Source organism: Talpa occidentalis, unplaced genomic scaffold (genome assembly GCF_014898055.3).
Source record: "Talpa occidentalis isolate TD23 unplaced genomic scaffold, MPIMG_talOcc4v2.1 talOcc4.8, whole genome shotgun sequence".
Classification (NCBI taxonomy): Eukaryota; Metazoa; Chordata; class Mammalia; order Eulipotyphla; family Talpidae; genus Talpa; species Talpa occidentalis.
This window is the reverse complement of record NW_023605194.1, coordinates 109,553,446-109,576,519: the sequence shown is the minus strand read 5'-3', so window position 1 is coordinate 109,576,519 and position 23,074 is coordinate 109,553,446. Positions and strand designations below refer to the sequence as shown.

The 23,074-nt window shown below is 37.3% G+C and overlaps 1 protein-coding gene across 3 annotated transcripts in view; it reads right to left on the bottom strand.

Moving 5' to 3' along the window:
• SLC10A7 (solute carrier family 10 member 7) overlaps positions 1–23,074 on the bottom strand; it is a 182,336-nt gene that overhangs the window by 110,109 nt on the left and 49,153 nt on the right. For 2 of the 3 annotated variants that reach the window (XM_037497387.2, XM_037497388.2), the window contains exon 5: positions 19,776–19,814. In XM_037497387.2, coding sequence (XP_037353284.1) covers positions 19,776–19,814 — 39 coding nt within the window. Of the gene's footprint in view, positions 1–8,725; positions 8,890–19,775; positions 19,815–23,074 lie in introns of those variants that run through there. The other variant, XM_037497389.1, reaches the window with a different exon arrangement.

The window sequence follows — 23,074 nt, the reverse complement described above, 5'->3', positions numbered from 1 at the left end:
CCAGGGCCTGATATCAAATTTATGGGTAGTCAAAACTCACTGAGAAAATAATTTCTAAGAGCCTGTATGGATGTTCGACCTGGGCTTCCTACAAGAATCTACGTACTGCTCATCAGTACAAAGCACAAGCAAAAACAGAAGCAAAAAGTCAGATGGGGGAGCAGATACCTCCTTAAAGTCTTTATTTACAAGCCCAGAATCCATACTGTCATTCTAATGAAACAGTGAACTACTGAGAAACCCACAAAAAGAAACTAAGCAATATCTCAAAAAGGATTCATTTAATAATACAAAGGAAGCGCAAGCTTTTGGACAATTTTGGGAACCTAAACACTGGACTTCCTGAACACACACACACCCATCAGAAGGAAAGAATGTGAGTCAGAAGGCGCACTGAAGAGTTCAAGTGACAGATTATTGGAAAAGAAGGAAACTTACTATTTTCTACAACTTGAACTCTCCTCTGATTTAAAATGGAACCAGCTACAGGATAAAAAGGAAAGTAGCGCATACGAGAAATAGTGCAACTGAATTCTAGCTGTGATTCTTCTCATTACTAGCTGGATAAGTTTGGACAGATTGACCTTTTTGACTCTTAATTTCCTTATCTATTAAATGACAAAGCCAATGACATCTAATATGTATTATTTACTAATGTGCCAAGCTCTCTAATCAATATTTAACACAGGGTATTTCATTTCATTTGCACATCATGCAAGCTGGGCACAGCCGCTGTTCTCAGGAACCACAGCCACAGTGAGGGAACGCAAACCTGGCAGCCTGGCTCTGGAACTAGCCTCCCTGGAAGTCTCAGTTCACAATACTGCGCCTGCCTCACAGGAAGTGCGGCGCTGGATGGCAAAACGTAGGTAAAAGACTGGGCTAGAAGATGCTATACACATACAAGCAATCAGGGGGGCTGAGCACCCCATGCTCAGCCCTGACCACTATCACTTTCTGGCTGGCTGAGAGCACCCATTTGCCGATGGGTCTCCCAGCTCCTGTCCTTAGTCCTGCAACCCCTGGTCACTAAGCGACATCATGTCGCAGGTCTACTCAGAGCTCTCAAATGTCTTCCCATCTGCAATGGACTGAATTGTGTTTCCCCCAGATTCATAGGTTGAAGCCTTAACCCTCAATGTGATTCTGTTTAGAGAAACTCAGTTTAAACGAGGTCAGAACAAAGAGGTCTGAATCCAAAAGACTATTGTCTTGTTATGGAAGAGAAGGGACACCAGATCTTCCTCCCCCTCCTCCCCCTGCTCCCATGTGAGGACCTGGTAAGGAAGTCACAAGCCAGGAGAGATCTCCCACCAGGAACCAAATCAGCTGGCACCTTGCTCTTGGGCTTTCCAGCCTCCTGAGCTGTGAACGGTAAGCCTTTATTAAACCACTCTGTCCATGGCATTTCATTACAGCAGCTCGCAGCTCAAGTCACTAATGCCCTCTCACTGGGATACAAACTCAAAGGCCTTCAATAGCCCCACCCCACCCCCAGGCCCTAATACATAACCTGGCCCCTTTTATCTGTCTGCATTTAGCTCTATCAGATACTCTATTCTGGCAACTTCTCTGCACAGAAGCTTTGCACATTGGGTTTTCTCTATATGGAGCACTACTTCCCCAAATATCCTCAGGGTTTGTTTCCTCATCTCCTTCATGGCTCTGCTCAAAGTTTCTAAGTGAGACCAACCCTTACTATCACCTCTTAAAATAACTGTAGTGGGCCTCCCTGGTGGCACAGGCGGTTGAGCGATGTGCTGTGAAGCTGTCTGCAGCCTCTGCAGTGCGGGTTCCATGCCGGCCGCCCACTAGAATCCCACATGGCGAAGCAGACCTCTCCTGTTTGGCCCGCTGCTCCCCTCAGCAGTGTATTTCGTCAGTTTGCCTGTTCTGCTCCCCACTCTGTCTTTGGTGAATCCTCTCACCCTCCCGCGCATCAGGCATGTACCCCAGTTCTTGTATAAATAAATAAATAAATCTTTAAAAACAAAACTATAGTCCCTCTAGTTTCCTCTCAATCATCCTCCTATTTTCCATCTTCTCCACACTATTAATATATGCATATATTCATATAGTAGTTAAAATAGTTTGCAAGTAAACATATATAATTAATATTTTACATAATTACTATATTACATATTTTATTTGTAAATATATAGATTTGTTATTTCCCTCACTAGAATACAAGCGCCCTCATTTTTGTCTCTTTAGTACTTTTCTGTCACCTCGATACTGAGTTAAAACTCAGTGAAGTATTTGCTGAGTGAAGAAACCATCAGAAACCAGAAGCAGCCATGTGGGTGAAGAGGTGGCATGGGGTGCAGTAGGGCAGGAAGGCAAGGGGTAGATCATGTAGGATCTGAGAAGCTGTACCAGGGGGTTTGGTATCTATCCCAAGAAACACTGAATGATTTTATGCAGAAAAATGACAAGATCAATTACACCTTTCAGGATCACTCTCTCTGCTGTATGGAGGATGGAATGGAATGCACCAAAAGCAGAGGAAGAAATCCAGGGCCACTCTGCAGCTTTTGGTGTCTGTCCATGAGAGGATGTGTACGCCCTTCAGATAGGCTGATGTGAAAATAAATCATCACTCACCTTGTCTCAGTGCTATTAGTAAACTGCCATCACTATCTCTCAAAATTTAAATGTTTCTTGCCCAAATCTTTCCCTCCTGAATAAGCCCTGAAATAAAAAGGTACTGGTAGAATGACTTGTAGCAAACTTGAATTACTTAGACCTCGATACATAATATAGTCACGACTTGGAGCTTGCACAAAACATCCCTGAACAAGGTCCATAAGGTTACGAGTAGCCTAATTTTCTGAGCTTCTTTTAGCTATAAATTTGCCTAAGAGCTGGGGTAGTATGGGAAAGAAGATAAGTGAGAGAAACACTGGTGATTTAACCTCCAGTGTTCCCTTAAGGACAAACATTTGTCACCTTGACAGCTCGGTGAAAGGTTTGCAGCGAGTGTGCTTATAACAGGACTCTCCCCTCTCCCGCCTCCCCCGGGACGGGTGATTTCTGAACAGACATTATCTGAACAGATGATGATGACGATGAGCCACAGGAAGGGCCAGGGACAGAAAAGAGGTTGAGACCCACATAACTCAGAGCCTCAAAGTAAAATGCTGCCCCGGGGACCGTCACAAAGATTTACCATTTGCTGCTCTTCTTCCTAAGGTTCCACTTGAGGCTGGAGTAATCAACCCTATAAATTATCACAAAACATTCAAACAGTGTCCAATGTTAACAGCAAGGGTCCCATGGCTAATAATTATGAGAGTGTTAGAGGCTGAGTAGGTCCTAGCCATTAGAGCTCCACTTCCTATAGAAATCTCTCATCTGCAGCATTTAAAATTCCAATGTGAACGTCTGGTGCAGCTTAAATTAGGCGCTAAAACAAGGCTGATTTTTTTACTCTTGATGAATACAAGTAACCCAACTTAGCATTAACATGTTAACTCCCTCGCATCATAAAAGAACAGGCTCTCTGCTTGGGCTTCTGAGCTAAACTACCATGCTATTTTCAAAAGAGAAATAGGATGGGGTATTTTGAAAGCCAAGGATTTTTTAAATTTACTTTAAGTTATACATTTATGAGCATTTTTGGTCCTAATTTAACTGGGAATCAGTGGCTTTTATTTATTTGTTCCTTTGATGAACAGAATTTTGTCCGTGCTACTATTTTACACTTTTCATTTTAAAAGTGAAAATTTAATTTTAACTAATTAAAATGAATTTTAATTTGAAAACTGAAATTGTAACAGGGTGGTCCCCAGGAAAGGGGGAGGTTCCCTGCCCCACCCAAGGGAGGGTGGAGCTGAGCAGGAAGAGGAGAAGCTGCAGAAGAGACTGAGGAAGGAAGCAGGATGGAGCCAGAAGGAGACCTGGAGGAGGCACATGGAGCCTAGAGACACGTGAAGAAACTGTGCTTGTCTTTTGGTCGTGGACTGGGTGACACAGATGTGGGTGAGACCCGTGGGGAGGTGACCATGGCAGCTTTTATCTTGATGTTGATTTTGCTCTTTTCCTTCCGGACTTGTCCGGTTGTTTGTGACCCTTCTCTGTGGGTCCCCACTGGAAGATGCTTTAGACTTTTAGCAGGCTTTGGGGCTTTGCTCTGCGCCATTCCCATATGGATGGACTTTTACCCACGAGGGGATGGGTAACTTTGGGTGCTTCATCTAGAAACTAGATTATTTGCCTTACCTGTGTTGTTTCCTAGTTTAATTAAAGTTCCTTCCCATTAGTCTCATGTGTTTTGTGTTGATGCGGCGGATGGCAGAACCCATGTAGAATAGGCAGGTTTGCAGGGTTTGGGCTGACCCTCTCCCTGTCCTATAACAAAATCACTATGAACTCAAACTTGAAGCCATCGTCCATCCATTCCAGTTGAATCTCTCTTCACCATCTAGCCATAATCAACGCATAGAACTGTCAGAAAGGGCAAAATTATTTTTAAGAAGAAAATAAGGTTTATAACATAATAAACTCAAGCAAGCATAATTAATAGAAAAGTAAGCTCACAGAACATATCCCCAAATGTATGGGATGGGGAGGAGAGGCAGTAGAGAAGTGGAGGCTGAATCAGAAGTTTCCAAAAAGAAAAGCAGAGGACATTCTCTCGGGACAGATCACCTGACCCCTTCCTCGGAGACAAAACGTGGAAGCATGGAAGCTTATGCCCCCCAAAAAGCGGGATCTCATCCAGCACGTCTCCCAGACTGTCAGGGTGCTGGCTGAGGATAAGCAGAGGCACCCCGAGACAGGCGATGCTATTGCCCAGCTCAGGGAGGTCCCTTGCCTACAACTGCCCACCTATTCAAATATTCATAATACATTGATCATCTACTATATGCCAGCGTTATACCTACCATTACATCTATATCTATCGAAATCTATCTAATCTATGCACATGTGTGCGCATATATATTGGTATATATGCTTGTGCATATATATGTACACGAATGTCTGTGTGAACCTATATGGCGAGAGAACAAGGAGCCTAAGAGAGCTGGTCCCTGCGCTTGCTGGGCTCTATCCACTGTTAAGCTGATCTTCTCCTCCAGGGCTATACTCAATTTTCAAGTCGTTCTTTTACTAACCTCCAGGACTCCCTTTCCTGATCGTTTTAGTTCATCTGCACTGGGAGGAGGGAGAAAGCACCTACAAGCAACTATTAGCAATGCCTATCTAAGCACCATCTGGGAAAGAAGATCTCTGGTCCAAATGAAGGACCTCTCTGTTTCCAGGGTCAACGCGGCCTGTGGCGGAGCCAGACACATCCGCTCACAGTCGACTGACAGAATCAGACCTGGGCAATATTTCCCTACCGCTCCTTCCTCTGATTCCATCCCCACCAAGTAAACTTCTTAAAATACTTTCTTATGTGAATTTACATATGAGGAGAGAATGCATCCACCCAAGGGTCTCAGAGTTTCTTGTATTTTTCCAGCTCCCAATGAATGACTGGCAATCTGCTTTGCACATCACTGTCAATGAGTGTGACTAATGTGAGTCCACCCCCGTTACATGTTTCTGAATCGGTTCCTGAAACAAGACTAGAGCAAATTTACAAAGCATACGCCACCTGTGTATCTGGCGATGAGAGGCTCAATATCTTAAAAATGTGAGATGAGTCAAATAGATGTAAAAAAAAAAATATTACTGCTGGAAATGATTCTGCTCAGGGCTACTATTATGCCAGAAATGACTAAAGCTAAGAAAAGAAGGTCTTTGAGGTATCAAAGAGTGATTTTCAGCAAAGGAAGAAAAACTTCCTTAAGAATTCTGTGGCATTCATTCTCTCTTTCTTCAAAGAGAAAAACTTCTCCTTCCAGTTTGTTTATATTTTCTAAAAACACGTATTACAATATATTCTTTAGGTGACTCACTACTTACATTTCTCACATAAAAATGAAGGGCCAGCAACCATAGGCAAAGTAACCAACCCAAAGTAAGGAATCACAACTCATGCATGGCAGCATATACAAACATTAAGTCCAAATGGAAACAGACCACAAGCAAGTACACAGTAGCCTTATTCTTAATATTTTAAAACTGGAAACTACCCAAATGTCCATTAACACCAAGATGGAAAAATGGACTACCACTCAGTAACAAAAGGGAATCAACTATGGATATACCTAGGAAAATGACGACAGAGATACATACTACTCTTTGAGATTTTCACTAGTTTATATTTTGGTTGCTAAAAATCCTAGTGATTATGGCACCAGGTTGATGACAGCCTAGAAAAAAAATAGCCACGATGGAAAATTTGTATCAACACTAGGGATTGTTTGTTGAGATTGTTCCATAGGGAGCTCTTCGTGGTACTTTTCAAATACAACTGGAAAATTCATACAAAAATAGAGCAATAGTGTTCTATTGCAAAAGGAAGTTTACTTCCTAATCTGGGTGTTTTCTACTGTTATACACATCAGCCTTTTTTTAAAACCACTTGTCTGCACTAGTGGGAGTTTATATTCAATCTTTTTTAGAGCTGAGAATTTAACCTTTTGACTTCAACAATTGTTTGGCTTGAAACTACATGATATATAGATCCAAAATTCTACAGACATTTAATGATATAGAATCAGGAGTCAACCATCTTTGAAGGAAAATACCTGGGAATTAAAGGGCATAAGGCAAGAAACCTCTACATTTCTCTGTTTTTTAATGATTTCTACTAATTTTTCCACTTCAGTTTGTAGAAGGAAATGAAGAGAAAAACAAGTAAATCTACATATAAACTTTATTTATGTCATATATACTTGTGTGTTTATGTATTTGTACCTATATGTATATTTTACATACACTATGTATAGACGAACAGAAGTGACCTTTCCTATTATTGATTTTAATTATTGAAAAATCATCCTGCTCCAAATTTTTATACCTCAGCTGTTAGTGATCTGGAATTCTGAATAACTATTAGACTGCTATAATAAATACAGAGGGCACAAATATAATTTTTAGGTTACCCTAAGAAAATGGACCAGTTTTCCCTTTAAAAAATCATGTCTGAGGGGCCTCCCCTGGTGGCGCAGTGGTTGAGCGCTGGGCTGCAAAGCTGCCCGCAGCCTCTGCAGCGCCGGTTAGATGCCCGGCCACAGAGTGAGGGTCCCACATGGAACGCAGACCTCTCCTGCTGCTCCCACTGCTCCCCTCAGCAGTGTACTTCGTCAGTCTGCCTGTTCTGTTCCCCGCTCTGGCTCTGGTGAATTCTCTCACCCTCCCGCACTTCTGACTGGACCCAGTGCTTGTATAAATAAATAAATAAATCTTTAAAAAAAGGAGGATTCCTGCATTTAGAAAACTATTTAAATAAATAAATAAAAATAAAAAATCATGTCTGATTAAGGTTCCCATCACTTCGAATATTCTAAAATTCTATCCTCCATCATATAGAGATATACCACTCTTCAAAGTTCCTTCAGCCCAACTTAAATTTTTATTCTTTTCAATATCTCATTTAACCAACTTTAACCTCTGAGAAGTGCTATGATGAAAGACAAAGCAAAATTCTGCATGATGAACCTGCCAAAGGCCACCGTAGAGGCCACTTGATGCTTGAAAGAAGGAACTACACAGGCTGGCATTTGCTAGCCAATATTACAAGTCCAACATTCTCATAATCATGTTGGCTTTTTTCCTTTTCTTTTCCTTTCTCTTCCTTTTCTTACTCATATCTATCTTCCAAGTACTTCTCCTGAGCCTCAGATATGGATTTGGCCTAGTTTTCATATACCTTTAAATTGGTTCTTCTATTCTTCAGGCTAACTTTTATTTTTACCTCTTCTCTTGGCTACGAGACAGTTTCATTTATGATGTTGCTAGAAACTTAGCTCTCATTTGTTAATTTAATTATATTATACATATTCCAAGTTGTTAAAGGATAAGCATTAATGATGAAACACTTTTCTCTAAGGCTAAAGACTGTCCACAGTGTCATGTAATGGCACTTCCTTTTTTTTTAATTTCCTTTTTTTTTTTTTAAAGATTTATTTATTTATTTATACAAGTACTGGGTACAGTCAGAAGCACAGGAGGGTGAGAGAATTTACCAGAGCCAGGGTGGGGAGCAAAACAGGCAGAAGGACTGAAAACACTGCTGAGGGGAGCAGCGGGCAGCAAGAGAGGGCTGCGCGCCATGTGGGACCCTCGCCCGGTGGCCAGGGATCGAACTGGCGCTGCAGAGGCTGCGGGCAACTTTGCAGCCCAGCGCTCAACCGCTGCGCCACCGGGGAGGCCCAGCACTTACTTCTTAAGAGCCTCTTACTTATGACTCTTCAGCTCTTTAAATGTACAGAGTAATCACACAGCAATTTTTCATAGAAAACTTTTTGATATTTAAAACAGATTATTTCAATAATGGCTTATGGGATGGTAATCTGTATTACAATAATAAATCTGCTAATCTAGTCACAGCAGTTATTATAAGGAAAAAATCTTACAAATTATCCCATATCAAATTTAGATGTGAAAATGAGCTTCCACCCCCATTCTAAATCAATGCTGAATATAAATAGCAATACAAATTTCTTTTAGCATGTGTCTTATTGAGACTTAAAAGTTCACAATCTAAAATGACTTTAACATAATAAGGAATAAAAATCAGTGGCGATTTTTAATTTATTTACTCTACTATTAGAAACATTACAGAAAAAGCTTCCCAAGGAATGGAAATAGTAGATGATTCTAGCAAAAGAGAAAGAACATGTAAAAGCTGTAAATTCAGAGTATAACCACCACTGAGCTTGTGAAATATGAATCAGTGTTCTCATCATGAGCCTGGAGATCTATAATGCTTGATTTCCATTTCCAAGATACCACACTCACATCCTGAGATTTCCCCCTCCTGGCCAGAGGCATCTGTTCAATTATAAAAGTTAAAATCAAAGTGAGCAAGCTTTTCAAAATTATAAATTTTATTTCTTAAAGGTCTCTATTATCTGAGACCCTGTTACTAAGAGAGCAATTCACTTTTCTACATAATGCCCCAAATAAAAACATTTTACCATAAAGTTGGGTGAATATTTGCAAATTAAATTGAGAGTGAGCAAAAGGAGGTTTCTACAATTTTCATTCTTCTATGCTTGTCTCCATTTTACACTTCAAACAAATAATTTTATCTTAAGTAATTGCATTAATGTCATGTGTAATATCCTAAGATAGAGAAACAATTTTTAACAGTCATGAATACTGATCTAATTAGTTCAGGGACAAGCATATATGTCATTATGTAACTATGAGATTAGTACTATGGAGCTGGACTTAAATGGGGGAAAAAAATCCCAATCCAGTAGGGATAGCAACAAGAGAAATTCATTCTTCACCCTATGATACCATAATCAAATGAAGTACTTTCAAACTGTTAGTTGTACAAACTGAATTCCCATATAATGGACTTTTTAACATGCATTACATATGCGTTTTGACAATAAAACTAAAATAAAATACATGTGAAAAATTTATCTGACATTGTGATTAGGGAAGGGCTTATAAGAATCAAAGATATAGAAAAAACCATGAGGGAAAAGAAGGAAACATTTGACAGATATAAAAATTTAAACTTCTACAACCATACGCAAAGTAAGCGATCACAACTCATGCATGATACCATATACAAACATTACGTCCAAATGGAAATAGACCATAAGCAAATACACAGTAGCCTTATTCTTAATAGTTTAAAACTGGAAACTACCCAAATGTCCATTAACACCAAGATGGAAAAATAGAATAAAAGTAATAAAAGTCAACAAACTATGGATATACCCAGTAACAGGGATAGATCTTAAAAAGTATTATACTGAAAAAAGGAAGCCAGAAAAGAAAGAATTCATACAATATGATCTCATTATATGCAGTTCAGAAGCAAACAAAATTAACCTATGTTGATGGAAATCATAAAGTGTCACTTGAAAAGAGGGTGTTGATTAGAAAAAGGCACAAGGGAAATTTCTTGGGTGATAGAAATACTTTACATATTGTTTCAAATTTGGGTACACAGCAACAATTTTTAAAACTCAACCAAATAAAACTATTTTACCATCAAGTTTTTAATTTTATTGTGTGTAAATTATACCACAGTAAGAAATTTTAAACTTTAAAAAAGTGGATCATACACCTAAATATTACAAACAATTACAAACCTTCTAGAAGAAAAGACATAGGAGAAAAATCCTTGTGACATTGGGTTAAACAAGATTGCTTTGATAGAATACAAAAAAGTCATAAAAGAAAAAAATAGATGAATTGGATTTCATAAAAATTTATAATCTGCTCTTTGAAGATACTGTTAAGAAAGTAAAAAGACAACGCACAGACTGATAAAAACATCTGCAAAATATGTATCTGGTAAATGGGGTGTCCAAAATATATTTTAAAAATCACGATGCAATTATAAGAAAACAGATAACCTCATTTTTTTAAAAAATGGGCAAAATATTTGGAGATTCCACTAATGCAGATATACAGATAACAAATAAGCACATTAAAAATATATCCAACATCATCACCCATTAGGGAAATACAAATTAAAGCTATGATGACATACTGCTATACACCTATTAGAATGGCTAAACTTAAAAGTACTGTAATACCAAAAGCTGACCATGATGTGAAGCAAACTGGATTTTTTATGCAACCTGGCAGGGATGTAAAATGGTACATTTTATACCTTGGAAAACTGTTTAGTGATTTCACATAATGTTAGACAGATACATACCCACATCACTTAGCAATTGTAATCCTAGGTTTCCCCCAAAGAAATGAAAACGTATGTCTTAAAAAAAAAACCTATACACAGATACTCATAAAGGTTTTATTCATAATTGCCCAAAGGAAGCAGCCCAAAGTTCCTTAGCTGGTATTTGATAATGTAATACTACTTAGCAATAAAAAGGAATGGGGTACTGATAAACACATACAGTAACACAGATGAATCACAAAAGCATACAAGTGAAAGAAGCCAGACTCGAAGACTACATACTGTGTGATTCCATTCATAGGCCCTTCTGGAAAAGGGAAAGGTATAGGGACCACAAAAAATTCAGTGGTTGCTAATGTCTGGAGATGGGGAAAGAGACAGACTACAAAGGGGAATGAAGGAACTTTCTGAGGAGAAAGCAATATACTTTATCTTGAGTTAGGTTGTTACATGACTGCATGTATATTTGAAAAATCTCACAGAATTATACATCCAAAAAGGGTTAATTTTTCTGTATAAAAAAGTATACCTTAATAAACCTGACTTAAAATAATTTTAAATTTCAGTTCACCAAAAATCAATCCATCTCATTCACTAAAAAATAAGGTTAAATATAAATACATAGGGAAATATTTGCAACACATGTGACAAAGTATTCATGTCCTCAAGATATTTATAAAGAACACTTTCACACCACAATAAGCATTCTAATAAAGGAAATTAGCTAAGGATAGGAACAAATAATTTATAATAGAAGAGTCTCAATAGTCAATATAACAAAATAAAAGATCAACTTCTCAATCAAAAAATTAAATTATCTAGAATAGATGAGGAAAATTCATATTAATATTTCTGTATATGTATATTATAGGATGATAATCTGGTTCAAAATTTCTGGAGAGTAATTCAGCAGTATCAGAAATTTTTAAAAGTTTATAACATTCTAATCTGTTATTCCTCATTTAGGAATTTTTGCTAAAGATAATTAAAAGGGAGAATCACAAATATTTATGCAAAAAAAAATTGTGGCAGATATTTTATAATTATAAAGGAATACAAGCAACCCACAGGTCTACCAATGGGAAATGAACTTAATAAAAACCAATACTCCCTCCAAAAGAACACCATTCATTTATTATATATCATATAAAGCAAAATCAAGTTGACAGTAGCAATAAGAACATAGGGAAATGTTCACATATGCTGATAAAAAGGAAAAAGCAGAAAATAAAATTGTTTATAGAAAGTAATAACATTTTTGTAACTATGTGCTACACAAGTACATACACCAAGATGTCAATAGTAATATTATCTACTTGATCCTATTGATAGTTTTCAATAGTAAACATATAGTATAATGATAATAGATTTAAAATCTTAATTTTTAACACCATATTCCCAAAGAATAAGTTATATAAGGTAAGACACTTTCCTAAGTAATCATTTGATATACTTACAAACTAAATGTAGTATGTGATAAACTAAACTGCTTTTTAAAAACACCCGAGTGATTAGACACAAACTTAAAATAAAATTCAGATTTCTTTGGAGTTGCAATAAAAATGGAAGATTGTTTAAATGATAATCTACTTTACTTGAAGTTTTATAGTGAAACACAAGTAGTCCTCAAACTTTGTGGGGTCAAATTATCACCACTTAGAGAATCAGGTTTCTGGGGAATCACACTGTGAAAAATGTCATTTAAATCCAATGTGAAAAATGTCATTTAAATCCAAGAAGCTTAAATTCTTATGTGTCAAGAACCTCATAATAGCCTATTTGCATTTTAGTTCTAGAACCTATCTCAGAGTCCGGTACATAGTAGGAAGCCCACAAATGTTTCACAAATTTGCTAGAAAGCCAAAACAATAGCATGCAATGAATCAGGACTAAAAAATAAAAAATTCTCTGATTTTCAAATTTTCATCCAACTACAATCTGCCATTTCCAAGAACACAGACTTGTTCTTAGGAGCACTAAATTTTTACTTGAAAACCTGAGTCCATAATGGCCTTTGGATGTCTAACACTGCTTTCTTCACAAAAGTCAATATTTAAAGGGAAGTTTCTCTTTGGTTGGCAGAATCCGTAGTGTATACAGTCCTCTGCTTCCCTTCTGCTTCTTTCTGCAAGTCCAGATTTATTTTGATATGGCAGTGGGGTCGGAGTCAATGAGGAATATTAATAATGGAAAATCACTAAACTCCTCCCACAGATGCCACAAGGCTTGATACTCTCACCTTAAGAATCTGTCATGCAGATGAAGACAGGAAACTTATTTGCCCAGCTCACCACTCTGTTATCCCCACACCCCCAAATGTTAGCTTAATATACTGATCATCGTAAATTTTTAGTTTGAAGAAATAAAAGCAGAGAAATGAGATCTACCACATTATCATCAATTAGTAGTTAATAGATAACTCCTAAAGGCCATTAACTAAGCAGTTCCACAGTAGGTTGAATTTAAATTAGGGAAATTAGTCTTGGTTTTAACCAACTACTAGGTTCATGATATTTAAGAGACCTCTTATACCCTGCTCCTTCCCAAATTTGTATTTATTTATTTTTACCTAAATGAGTACAGAAGCAAGTAAGTACTTTTCCAGTTTGGGGATGATGACATTTTAAAAATTAATAAAAATAAAAATTGAAACTACATGGCATTTGTTAAAGGCTAATAAAATAACTTCAGTCAATTGGCTAGTTCTACACCAGTAGATTTCTTTAAATAGTAATGAAATCATTGCTTTAAAAAAATCCATCATTATTAAAATAAAAAAAAAAAAAGTGGCCTCAGCCTCCACCAAAATTAGATTTGTAAGTTGCTGGTCATTCCTATAATTAAATCTATGTCACAAATTTGCAAGAAAAATGGTCACTGTGACTAATGCATTTACTTGCTACACAAGTCCCGTCAGACTGTGCAGAGCATCATGCTGCCCAAGCGGAGTAGGTAAGGATTCTATACATTTTTATTAAGTAACAAAGACCATTTTTATTCCCATGACTATACTTCAGATATGAGTTTGCTTAGAACCAAATCCAGAGGCAGCTACTGCAGGGCTTTCCTTACGCACCAGAGCGTATTTTTAACCTGATAAACATGTTCGGTGCACACACATCCTGCTCTTCTGCACAAGTGATGTGTACACAAAATGCTCTAATGAAAGAGCAGGACCATGTGCAGGTGGCCAGAGTCCCTGAGCTGGAGGGTCTCCTTGTGTCACTCCTCCAGGTAGTTTGGATGTACCTCACGGAAGAAGTGTTTGGGGAATGACCTTGGGGACAGGGCTTCCCCAAGTGTAAGACAGTGCTGCCCAAAAGTGAATGTCACAGCAAGGTGACAAAGGGACGCAAAGGACAGAGAGCGAGCGGGTAACTTATTCTCCTCCAAGAAACCTCTTCATCCTCTGGACTGCAGTCGGGAGAGTTCCTGGCTCGGTACCGATGCTGCCTTTTTGTCAAAAGTGGGGCAGAGGCCAGACCCAGAGCCTTGGGCAGACAGCAGCTTTTCTGAAGCTGAATACTAGCTCTTTCCCAATTTTATTTTGTTTCAGTTCAAGAGGAGACTTTTTCATTTACAGTGTGGACATAAAGATTTGCTTGAAAATAAATTTAAATTTAAGGTGTGAGTTTTGCTTAATTATTGGTACTGAAAGCTGCTTAAAGATTCAGTTGCTTGTTAGTTCCAATAAGTCAACTTCATGAAAATAAAAATCTATTTTATAAACAAGTCTTGAACTCTCAGGAGAAAAACCGTGATCTCGACTGAATAATCTGGGTTTAAGACTTTAAGCAAATTAAGAAAAAAAAAATCAACCTAATTTTAGTATTACACAAAATTAGTATTCCATAAACATGAATTAAGTTACAAATTGACATCCTAGATTTAGGAAAAAGGAAAACCAGATTAACAGTTGAGTCTGGAATATCCTTGACCCTCTTCATTAATACCTGAGATCCTGCTCTGATTTTTAAAAAGCAGTGCTGCCCAGCAACCAACAAACAACAAACTTAATGTGTTTCCATTCTGACCATTCCAAGCTGGACTGAGCATATTTTTGTACAAGAAAGGAAAAATAAGAGATGGTGACAAATATATAGCATACAACCCAAGTTATAAGATGTGGCATTTGTATTTGAGATTTCTTTTCTTTCAGCAACTACAACAGAGTCTGTTAACTATTCAACTCATCCTACAAAGCTGGGTTGTAATGGCGGACCTAGCGAAACAAAGAAGCAAGAACAATAGTTGGGTAAATTGTTTTTTTTGTGTTTTGTTTGTTTTTTGTTTTTTATAAAATTCTTTTTTTTTTAAGATTTCATTTATTTATTTATACAAGCACTGGGTACAGTCAGAAGCGCGGGAGGGTGAGAGAATTCACCAGAGCCAGAGTGGGAAGCAGAACAGGCAGACTGACGAAGCACACTGCTGAGGGGAGCAGTGGGCGGCAGGAGAGGTCTGGCGCCTTGTGGGACCCTCGCCGGTGGCCGGGGATCAAAACAGAGCTGCAGAGGCTGCGGGCAGCTTTGCAGCCCATCACTCAACCACTGTGCCACCGGGGAGGCCCTGGGTAAATTGTTATGTGCTGAGTAGTTCTTCAACTCAAGGCACTGGGTTGCCTTTTAACCCAGTGCATAAAAAGAAACAAAATTATTAATTTTAGTAGTCCCAGCAACTAAGCAATGACTATTTTAGAAAAGAATTATATGAAAGAAATCCATTTTTGATACATTAAATGAAGACACAGAGAGAATGAACAGACTCTCCTAGCTTTTGTACACAATGCGCTGTGCATTTTCAAAGCTAACTTAACTTTGCTTATAACTTTCTGCTGCTTTCTCGAAGTTCTTGCATTTACGTTGCCATGATTGCTGTAATGCTGTGTGACACAGTGACTGGGAACTCACTGTGGTGTGATCAACTGTGTCACCTACTATCATTTCCCTGTAAGATCACAAATTACCAATAAAACAAAAAAAAAATAGGCCTAGGAGTCTAAAAAGAAAAAGTTCTATCTTTTCCTTTTAAACCTTCACCTATAATTCTTCAAGCATGGAAATACTGAAAATAGCCTCTAAATCTACAATGCTAAAATCTAACAAATTGGGGGTGGGGGGTGTCAAAGTGGTTTTTCAGCACAGTTGGATCTTTCTAAATTAGAAAAAGAATTTTTCAAAAAGTTGTCAATATCTAATTATTAAATAATTCTTTTGATGAAGAGGCAACACGAGATGTTTACACTTGAAATACATGACTTTACATAGGAAAATATACGTCTGTGAATAACATTTTAGTTATTTAGGTTGACTATCAAATTTTATTAAAATCTCATGGAGCGGGAAATCTCAGAACACTTATTATGTTTCACAATTATTGTAAACCGAACAATTTAAATGAGAGAAGGAGATAATGACATTAACTTTTTAACTTAAAGCAATCCTCTGTGGCATGATTTTAAAATATTCTCTTGGTCTGAAATTTATGTAAATTGAATTCATCTATCATTGGTTATTACCAGCCTAGCTACATTAAAAAAAAACAAACCAGTTTTCTGTAACAATTAGTTCTTAAAAACACTGTGTTTTAATTAGACCTGGGACATTATTAAACTCACTATAAATATGTAAGGAATTTTATTTGGTATACCCAGATGTCTGAAAATCAACAAGAATGCCCTCAGAGTTCTTTCTTCAAAAATCCTTCTAATAAAAGCCTTTCATTCAAAAATTTAATGTAATCTGAAATAAATACCTTTTATGCATTCCATTAGGTAAAGACAAAAGAAACAGCCCCTGATAACCAGTGAATAATGAGGACCTTGGTGTATTTTAGAACTCTTTAGATAACCAGTTCCTTCATTCTATGGATGGCCAGGGTCATGCCAAAAAAATTCATGGGAGAGTTTATGCAAAACCCAATTGGTTATTCCTCCCATGTCATGCAAGTTTTCTATACAGATGATTCTGTTTAATCCTCACAACTGTATAGTTTAATCCTCACCACAACTGTCATTATCCCATTTTATATATAGGGAAGGTCATATGGGTAGGTTAGCATTCCGTCAAGTAAGGACTCAACTGCAAATAGTGTGACTCCAGAAACTGTGCTACTTCCCATAACCCTGAATTTTAAAGATTGGTAAGTATTTTCCAATTATATAGAAATTTTCCTCAAAAGACTAGTAACAATTCCCCTTTAAGAATAACCAAAAAACTCACAAAAGCTATCATTTGGAATTTTCCTCCCTTTAAAAGAAGACTTCTTCCCAAGTCCAACTCAAATACTACTTCTCCCTTGAGGCTTTTCGTAGCATTCGACTGCGATTAATCTCTCTGAATTCTTGACAACTGCCACACACTGCTCATACACAGAAAGTGCTAGCTACCTCTCAATACCCATTCTCTTCTTCCTTGGTAACAGAAATCCAATCATTAACTCTTAACAAATTGCCACACATCCCAATCTCTCCAGCGGTTAGGTGTCATCCTATGACTAAGTTCTGTAAGCTATTACTGTAAGCATGGTGTTGGAAATTCCAGGAAGGTTGTTTAAAGAAAAGAGACTTAGCTGTTAGGTGAGTTCTTTGGTCTTTCCCCAAGGTGAAGGCTTTGCTATCCAGATATCTTTTAGGCTGGAGCTCCAGCAGCTATCTTGTACCATCAGACAAGCTTAAGGAAGGAAGATCTACAGTACCGAGGGTGGTGGACAAAGATCAGATTCTTGGTGAACACTGAGACCATGAAGTCACTATCCTACACCTGATTAGCCTTCTACCAGATTTTACAAAGTAGAGGAGAAAAATCTTTGTCTTGTGTAAGTCACTATAATGTAGTGGGGTTTTTTTCTATTAAATAAGCTGAACCTAATTCTAACTGACTTAGTTCAAACTTATACACATTTCATAATCCAAGATTTGTTGTAACTACAGTGAAGAGGAGAAAAAATAGAATTATTTCTCTTATTACAATAGGGCAAAACATCTCTAATCAAACATTTCATTCTCAAACCCTCTGTGGTAATTTTCAATTTGGGGAAATATAAAGGAGGGGAATGAAACATGAAAAAAGACACTTCTGCCTCACTGCCGTTCCTCAAGCCATTCCCCTCCTCTCTTCTCTACTCCTTAAGCTCTATCATACTTCAAAGCCCCACGCCATGAAATTGCATCTATCCACCTTTGAATTCAGAATGCGTATTTCCTGTGCCATTTGACATCACATATCATCTAGTTACATCTTTTGATTGAATTGTTAACTATTACATTGCATTTGTTTTCCTATGTGTCATTTCCACTTAGAATTTAGTAGAACAAGCCATGCCATCTTTCTTTGCCCTCTCCCATTGACTAGAAAACTACCTCTGTATGGCATGAGACCAATACAAACTTGTGGGTGATTAACTCACTTAAGAAATTATGGAAAGGAAAAAAGGAGAAAACTAAGGATCAAGAGTGTGCAACTTCTTACAAGTGGAAGAGCATAATAAAAATCCTAAAAAAAACCCTAGGACAAGTTTTATTTCACCTGATCTTATCAAAGAGTTGGGCCTGGAAGAACAAAAGTCATGATATGTTCATGTTCATACAGTCAATGCAAAGCTCAAATCATACTTAGTAAACTTATCAATCAATTAAGAGACATATTTTGCCAGTTATTCAGAAAATTACCTGAACCTTATTTTCTGAATTACCCTACATATTTTAAAGGGTAAGAGAGCCAACTCAGTAAACTATACTTTGATAGTAGATATGTATGATTCTAAACCAACCAAGAAATTGGCTCCTAATAAGATCATATTTCACAGGTGTTATTCTGTCGATTATGACAACATATAGAAAATAATGCTTGGACACCTGAAATAAAGACCTCTAAACAAAGACCTACTACTGAGTCTAAAATGAGTAACTCAAGAGGTCATTTTCATTGTACTCTATAACCTCTCTTCTAAAACTCAATGATGATACAACATTAGGAGTAATACTGTTCTTTTAAAAATAAGATAAACTAAGGATATATTTTGCAGAAGCTGCATTATTAAAACCTCTTTAACAATAGGACATTAAAAACTATATACTATTATGCAGATTTAACATATATAACATGTTTAAAAGCTTCAACTACATTTGAATACATACAACACAAATAACACTTTAAACAGAAGTAATTGATATTTCACCTATGTTCATGAATTAGCTTACATCACAATGATTTAGTCTTAATTATTTGTAAATCACTGTACTAATTATCTGTTAATGAATTACACACCTAAAAACATAATATTCTGATTTATTGTCATAAATTTAGCAAAGTTTAGGGTATAAATGAAAATATTCAATTAATGGAAAACTCCATTTCTTTCTCATTCTTTTATAATATAATCAAATGTTTATTACATTGTATATTTAAATATTATTCAAAATGCTAAAATAGTACTTTCCTTCTAATCATATTGTTTCCACTTAGGGAAGGGAACCAATTTTTAATCTTATTATAAACAATTTATAGTTGATATCTCAAAAAAGCATTAAATTTTCTTGCAAATTACTCATTAGTTATTTCCTCATTCCAAATTTTTTCACATAGAATTCTTCACAATGTCCAAGACAGTAGCTTCTTTGACAGTGAAATGTACAAAATAAATGACATGTCAACAAGTAAATTAGCATTCCCTTTCCGACCAGCTGGGTCATGTTTCCCTTATCAAAATCCTGAGCCCTGTGATATATAATAATAATAATCTAAGGACCTCATTTGATGATCAATACATTGACATAATCTCTATAAGAAGACATGCAGTATTTTAATGGATTCTTTGAATCCAATAAATGAAATATTAAACCCAAGCCTCCAAATTATATTACAAGAGGACATTTCCTTTATTTAATAACTAATTTTCTTCAGTGCATGAATGATGGACACATGAAAAAATTCAAGAACTTCTATATTTAAACAAACAGTAAAATAAATCCAATTGTCATTATGTCTTTCAGACAAATATCACAACAAAAGTTATAACAGATAAGTTTTGAACTATGTTTACTTACCAAAAAACTTCCAAAGGCTGAATTAAATATTGCAGCTGCCTAGAGAGAAAATAAATGGGGAAAAACAACTCATTGAAAGTAAATGAGAAAAGAAAAAGCAAAGATTCTCATCCTCCCATCCCCCACTATTCAAAACCTTTAAACAGTGACTCTATAAAGCAAAGTTAGTCACTGCTTACAAAAACTGCCAGTGGCCTGTAGTTTACTAAGACAGATGAGCTGCTGCTTAGGAATTCATAAATAATGGGTCTCAAAAGCAAGCAGAAAAGGCTTGCCATGAGATGCTTTGCACCTATATGATAGCATCAAAGAACCATCACCAACAGTAAATAGAAACCTGCTGTTATTGATTTTGCTACTAGACTTAAAACAATCAGGTTAATTTATTCATCAAAACAAATTCACATTACTGGGAAAAGGGAAATCAGAATTGTAAAGCAAGCATTAACTACTCTCTATCAGGAAGCATAAGTGCTATAAGTCACAGCACAAGGTGAGAACTGTGGTTCTCAAACAACACACATTAGGAACAAAGATGTTAAGATTATGGAAGTTACTGCCATAACATTACTCTAAAGTAGAAACAAGCAAGAGAAACTTCCATTTGGTGTTCAACATTCAAAGAAGAAATATTTGACTTTGTGCTTACCGAAATATCCAGGAAATACACTGTAGATATAATATAGCTCTTAACTTTTAACTCAATCACTATATTCCATGAAACTATACCCGAATCTTGAAAGCTTCTATATTACCCAAAAAGGACAAAAACTTGCATAGCATCCAATTTGATGAAAAAAAAAATAATAAAAGGCAAAAAAAGGAGGGGGTAGAGAAACCTATTGACATCTCCTGTAGATCCAGAGCAAAATTAAATTAATCATCATGGACATTAGCATCCACATCGCAGTAAAAAGAGGATGTCAGTTTAGCGAGTTTGAATAAAGTCCAAAGCCAAGCTAAGAACTGTAGCTGAAAATGCCTTCTGCTCCAGAAGAGGATGCAATGAGAGTGCATGGGTAATGAGATCCTTGGCTCCAGAGAGCTTAGCTCTCCTATTCAAGTTCATAATTAATTCAAAGCTTTGATAATTTCATTAGATTTCTCCTTTGCTGGCCCTATCAATAAAAGATGGCACCGGACCACAGATTCTCTGTGGCATAAACATCGACACAGGCACAGAGCAGGGAAACCTTTGCTTCCTGACAGGGACAATGGCATATGGTGTTCTGTGTTGTACAGGGAGCAGTGGAAAAAAAAAAGATTGAGCTAAATAAAACATTACAGTTGACAACTGCAAACTATAGCAACATATTTAAGACATCTTCCTGGAATTCCAATATGGATGATTCAGGAAAAGGTTTACTGTATAGAGAAAAGCAGTGTCAATAAAAGAGATGTGGTGAGAACAACGGCTCTGCCTTTCTTTCTACAAAATGCACTTCCCACCAACCAAGTGTATTTCTAGACCCTATTTTGTATTTAAAATGGGGCCAGTCTTTCTTTTTGGTAAAGGAATGATGTCTCTTCCTGGGTGCTCCTCTCTTTCAAATTCATTTCTTTCCTGTGTCTCTTACCAACTTCATACTAGGTAACTGATGGTTTTGCCCAGCATTTTAAAATTTGCATTCCTAGAAGTAAAAAGACTCAGAAGTCAAAATAAAATCAGTATCAACTACTCCTCAGATCAAATTGCCATCCTCTCCGCCACCAGTTCTCTTCTTATACCCAAACAGAAGTGATATATTTCATTGGATGACTGTGTTCTGCACTTTATGAGAGCAATGAAGGCAATGGGCCAACTTATGGTTTCTCTGACAGTGGTGCTGGATTTGAACTCACCTTCTGACACTATCACCCAGTTTTCCTGTGCAATGAGATCTGGCAATCATTTGTAAATGGCTGGTTATGGTTCTGGGTACATGTCTCCTTTAGTATCAGAAAGGAGAAGACAGGGCTTCCCCGGTGGCGCAGCGGTTGAGTGCTGGGTTGCGAAGCTGCCCGCGGCCTCTGCGGCGCCAGTTCGATCCCCGGCTGTTCCCCGGCCACCTGAGGAAGGACCCACATGGTGCGCAGACCTCTCCTGCCGCCCGCTGCTCCCCTCAGCAGTGTACTTCGGTCCTTCTGCCTGCTCTGCTCCCCACTCTGGCTCTGGTGAATTCTCTCACCCTCCCGCGCTTCTGACTGTACCCAGTGCATGTATAAACAAACAAACAAATAAATAAATAAATATGCCTCTATTAAAAAAAAAAAAAGGAGAAGACAAAGAAGATGATGGGTATATATACACACACACACACACACACACACACACACACACACTGGTGTGAGAGCAAGCTAAGATATTTTAGGCAAAAAAGCAAGTTTCAAAACAGTGTGGATGATTCCTCCAATGTTTTCCCCCCAACTACCAAGCAATTCTCCAATATCAGCTCATGTGCTACAATGTCATTCAATTCTGACACTATCTACCTGGAGAGAAAATCAGCTCCTACAGGTTAAGGACTCACTCTAGTGAAACTGCCCTCGTCCACACTTCAGATGCCAAATGAAAGGCCAGGTTGTCATTTGGACTTCTGGTCTACCAGTGAGAAACTGGAGATTCCCAAGACTCCCTCCTCATTTTGGAGTAATTTGTTAAAGCAGATCACAGAACTTGGCAAACCAGTTTATTTACTAGATTTCTAGTTTATTTTAAAAAGATGTTACTCAGGAAAAGCCAGATGGATGAGACACATAGTGCAAGGTATGTTCTCGGTGCTCCAAGCCAGACACTGTCCAAATCCCATCCGTTTGGATTCTGATGGAGGCTTTCATTATATAAGTACAGCTAATTAAATCATTGGCCATAGGAGATTAACCTCTATTTCCAGGCCTCTCCTCTTCTAGGAAGTCCAGCCCTCAGGTCACAGGGCTGGTTCACCAGGCAACCAGCACCTATGATTCTTCAAATATATGAACACCGTGGAGCCCATCCAAGTCTTCTTTTATGACATTCTATCTAAACCTTTCAAAATGCTGGCCTAGCACTGTTCTTTTTTCTTCCATCAGACCATGCCCTTTTCTGGCCTAGCCGCCTCTATGCTTAAAGTTTTCTCATAGGTGTAGATATATATAAAGAAAAAGAGTCTAGTTTTCTGCTGTAAAAACACAAGTTGGACCGAGTTTGAGATAGAAGGGAATTTGAGATTTTAGGCTAAACTGTCCTGGATTATTTAATGCCAAAAGAATTAGTCCTAATTCCTAAATATATGACTAGTTTTATAACCAAAGTGGCCTGAAAACCATGAGACCTTCCA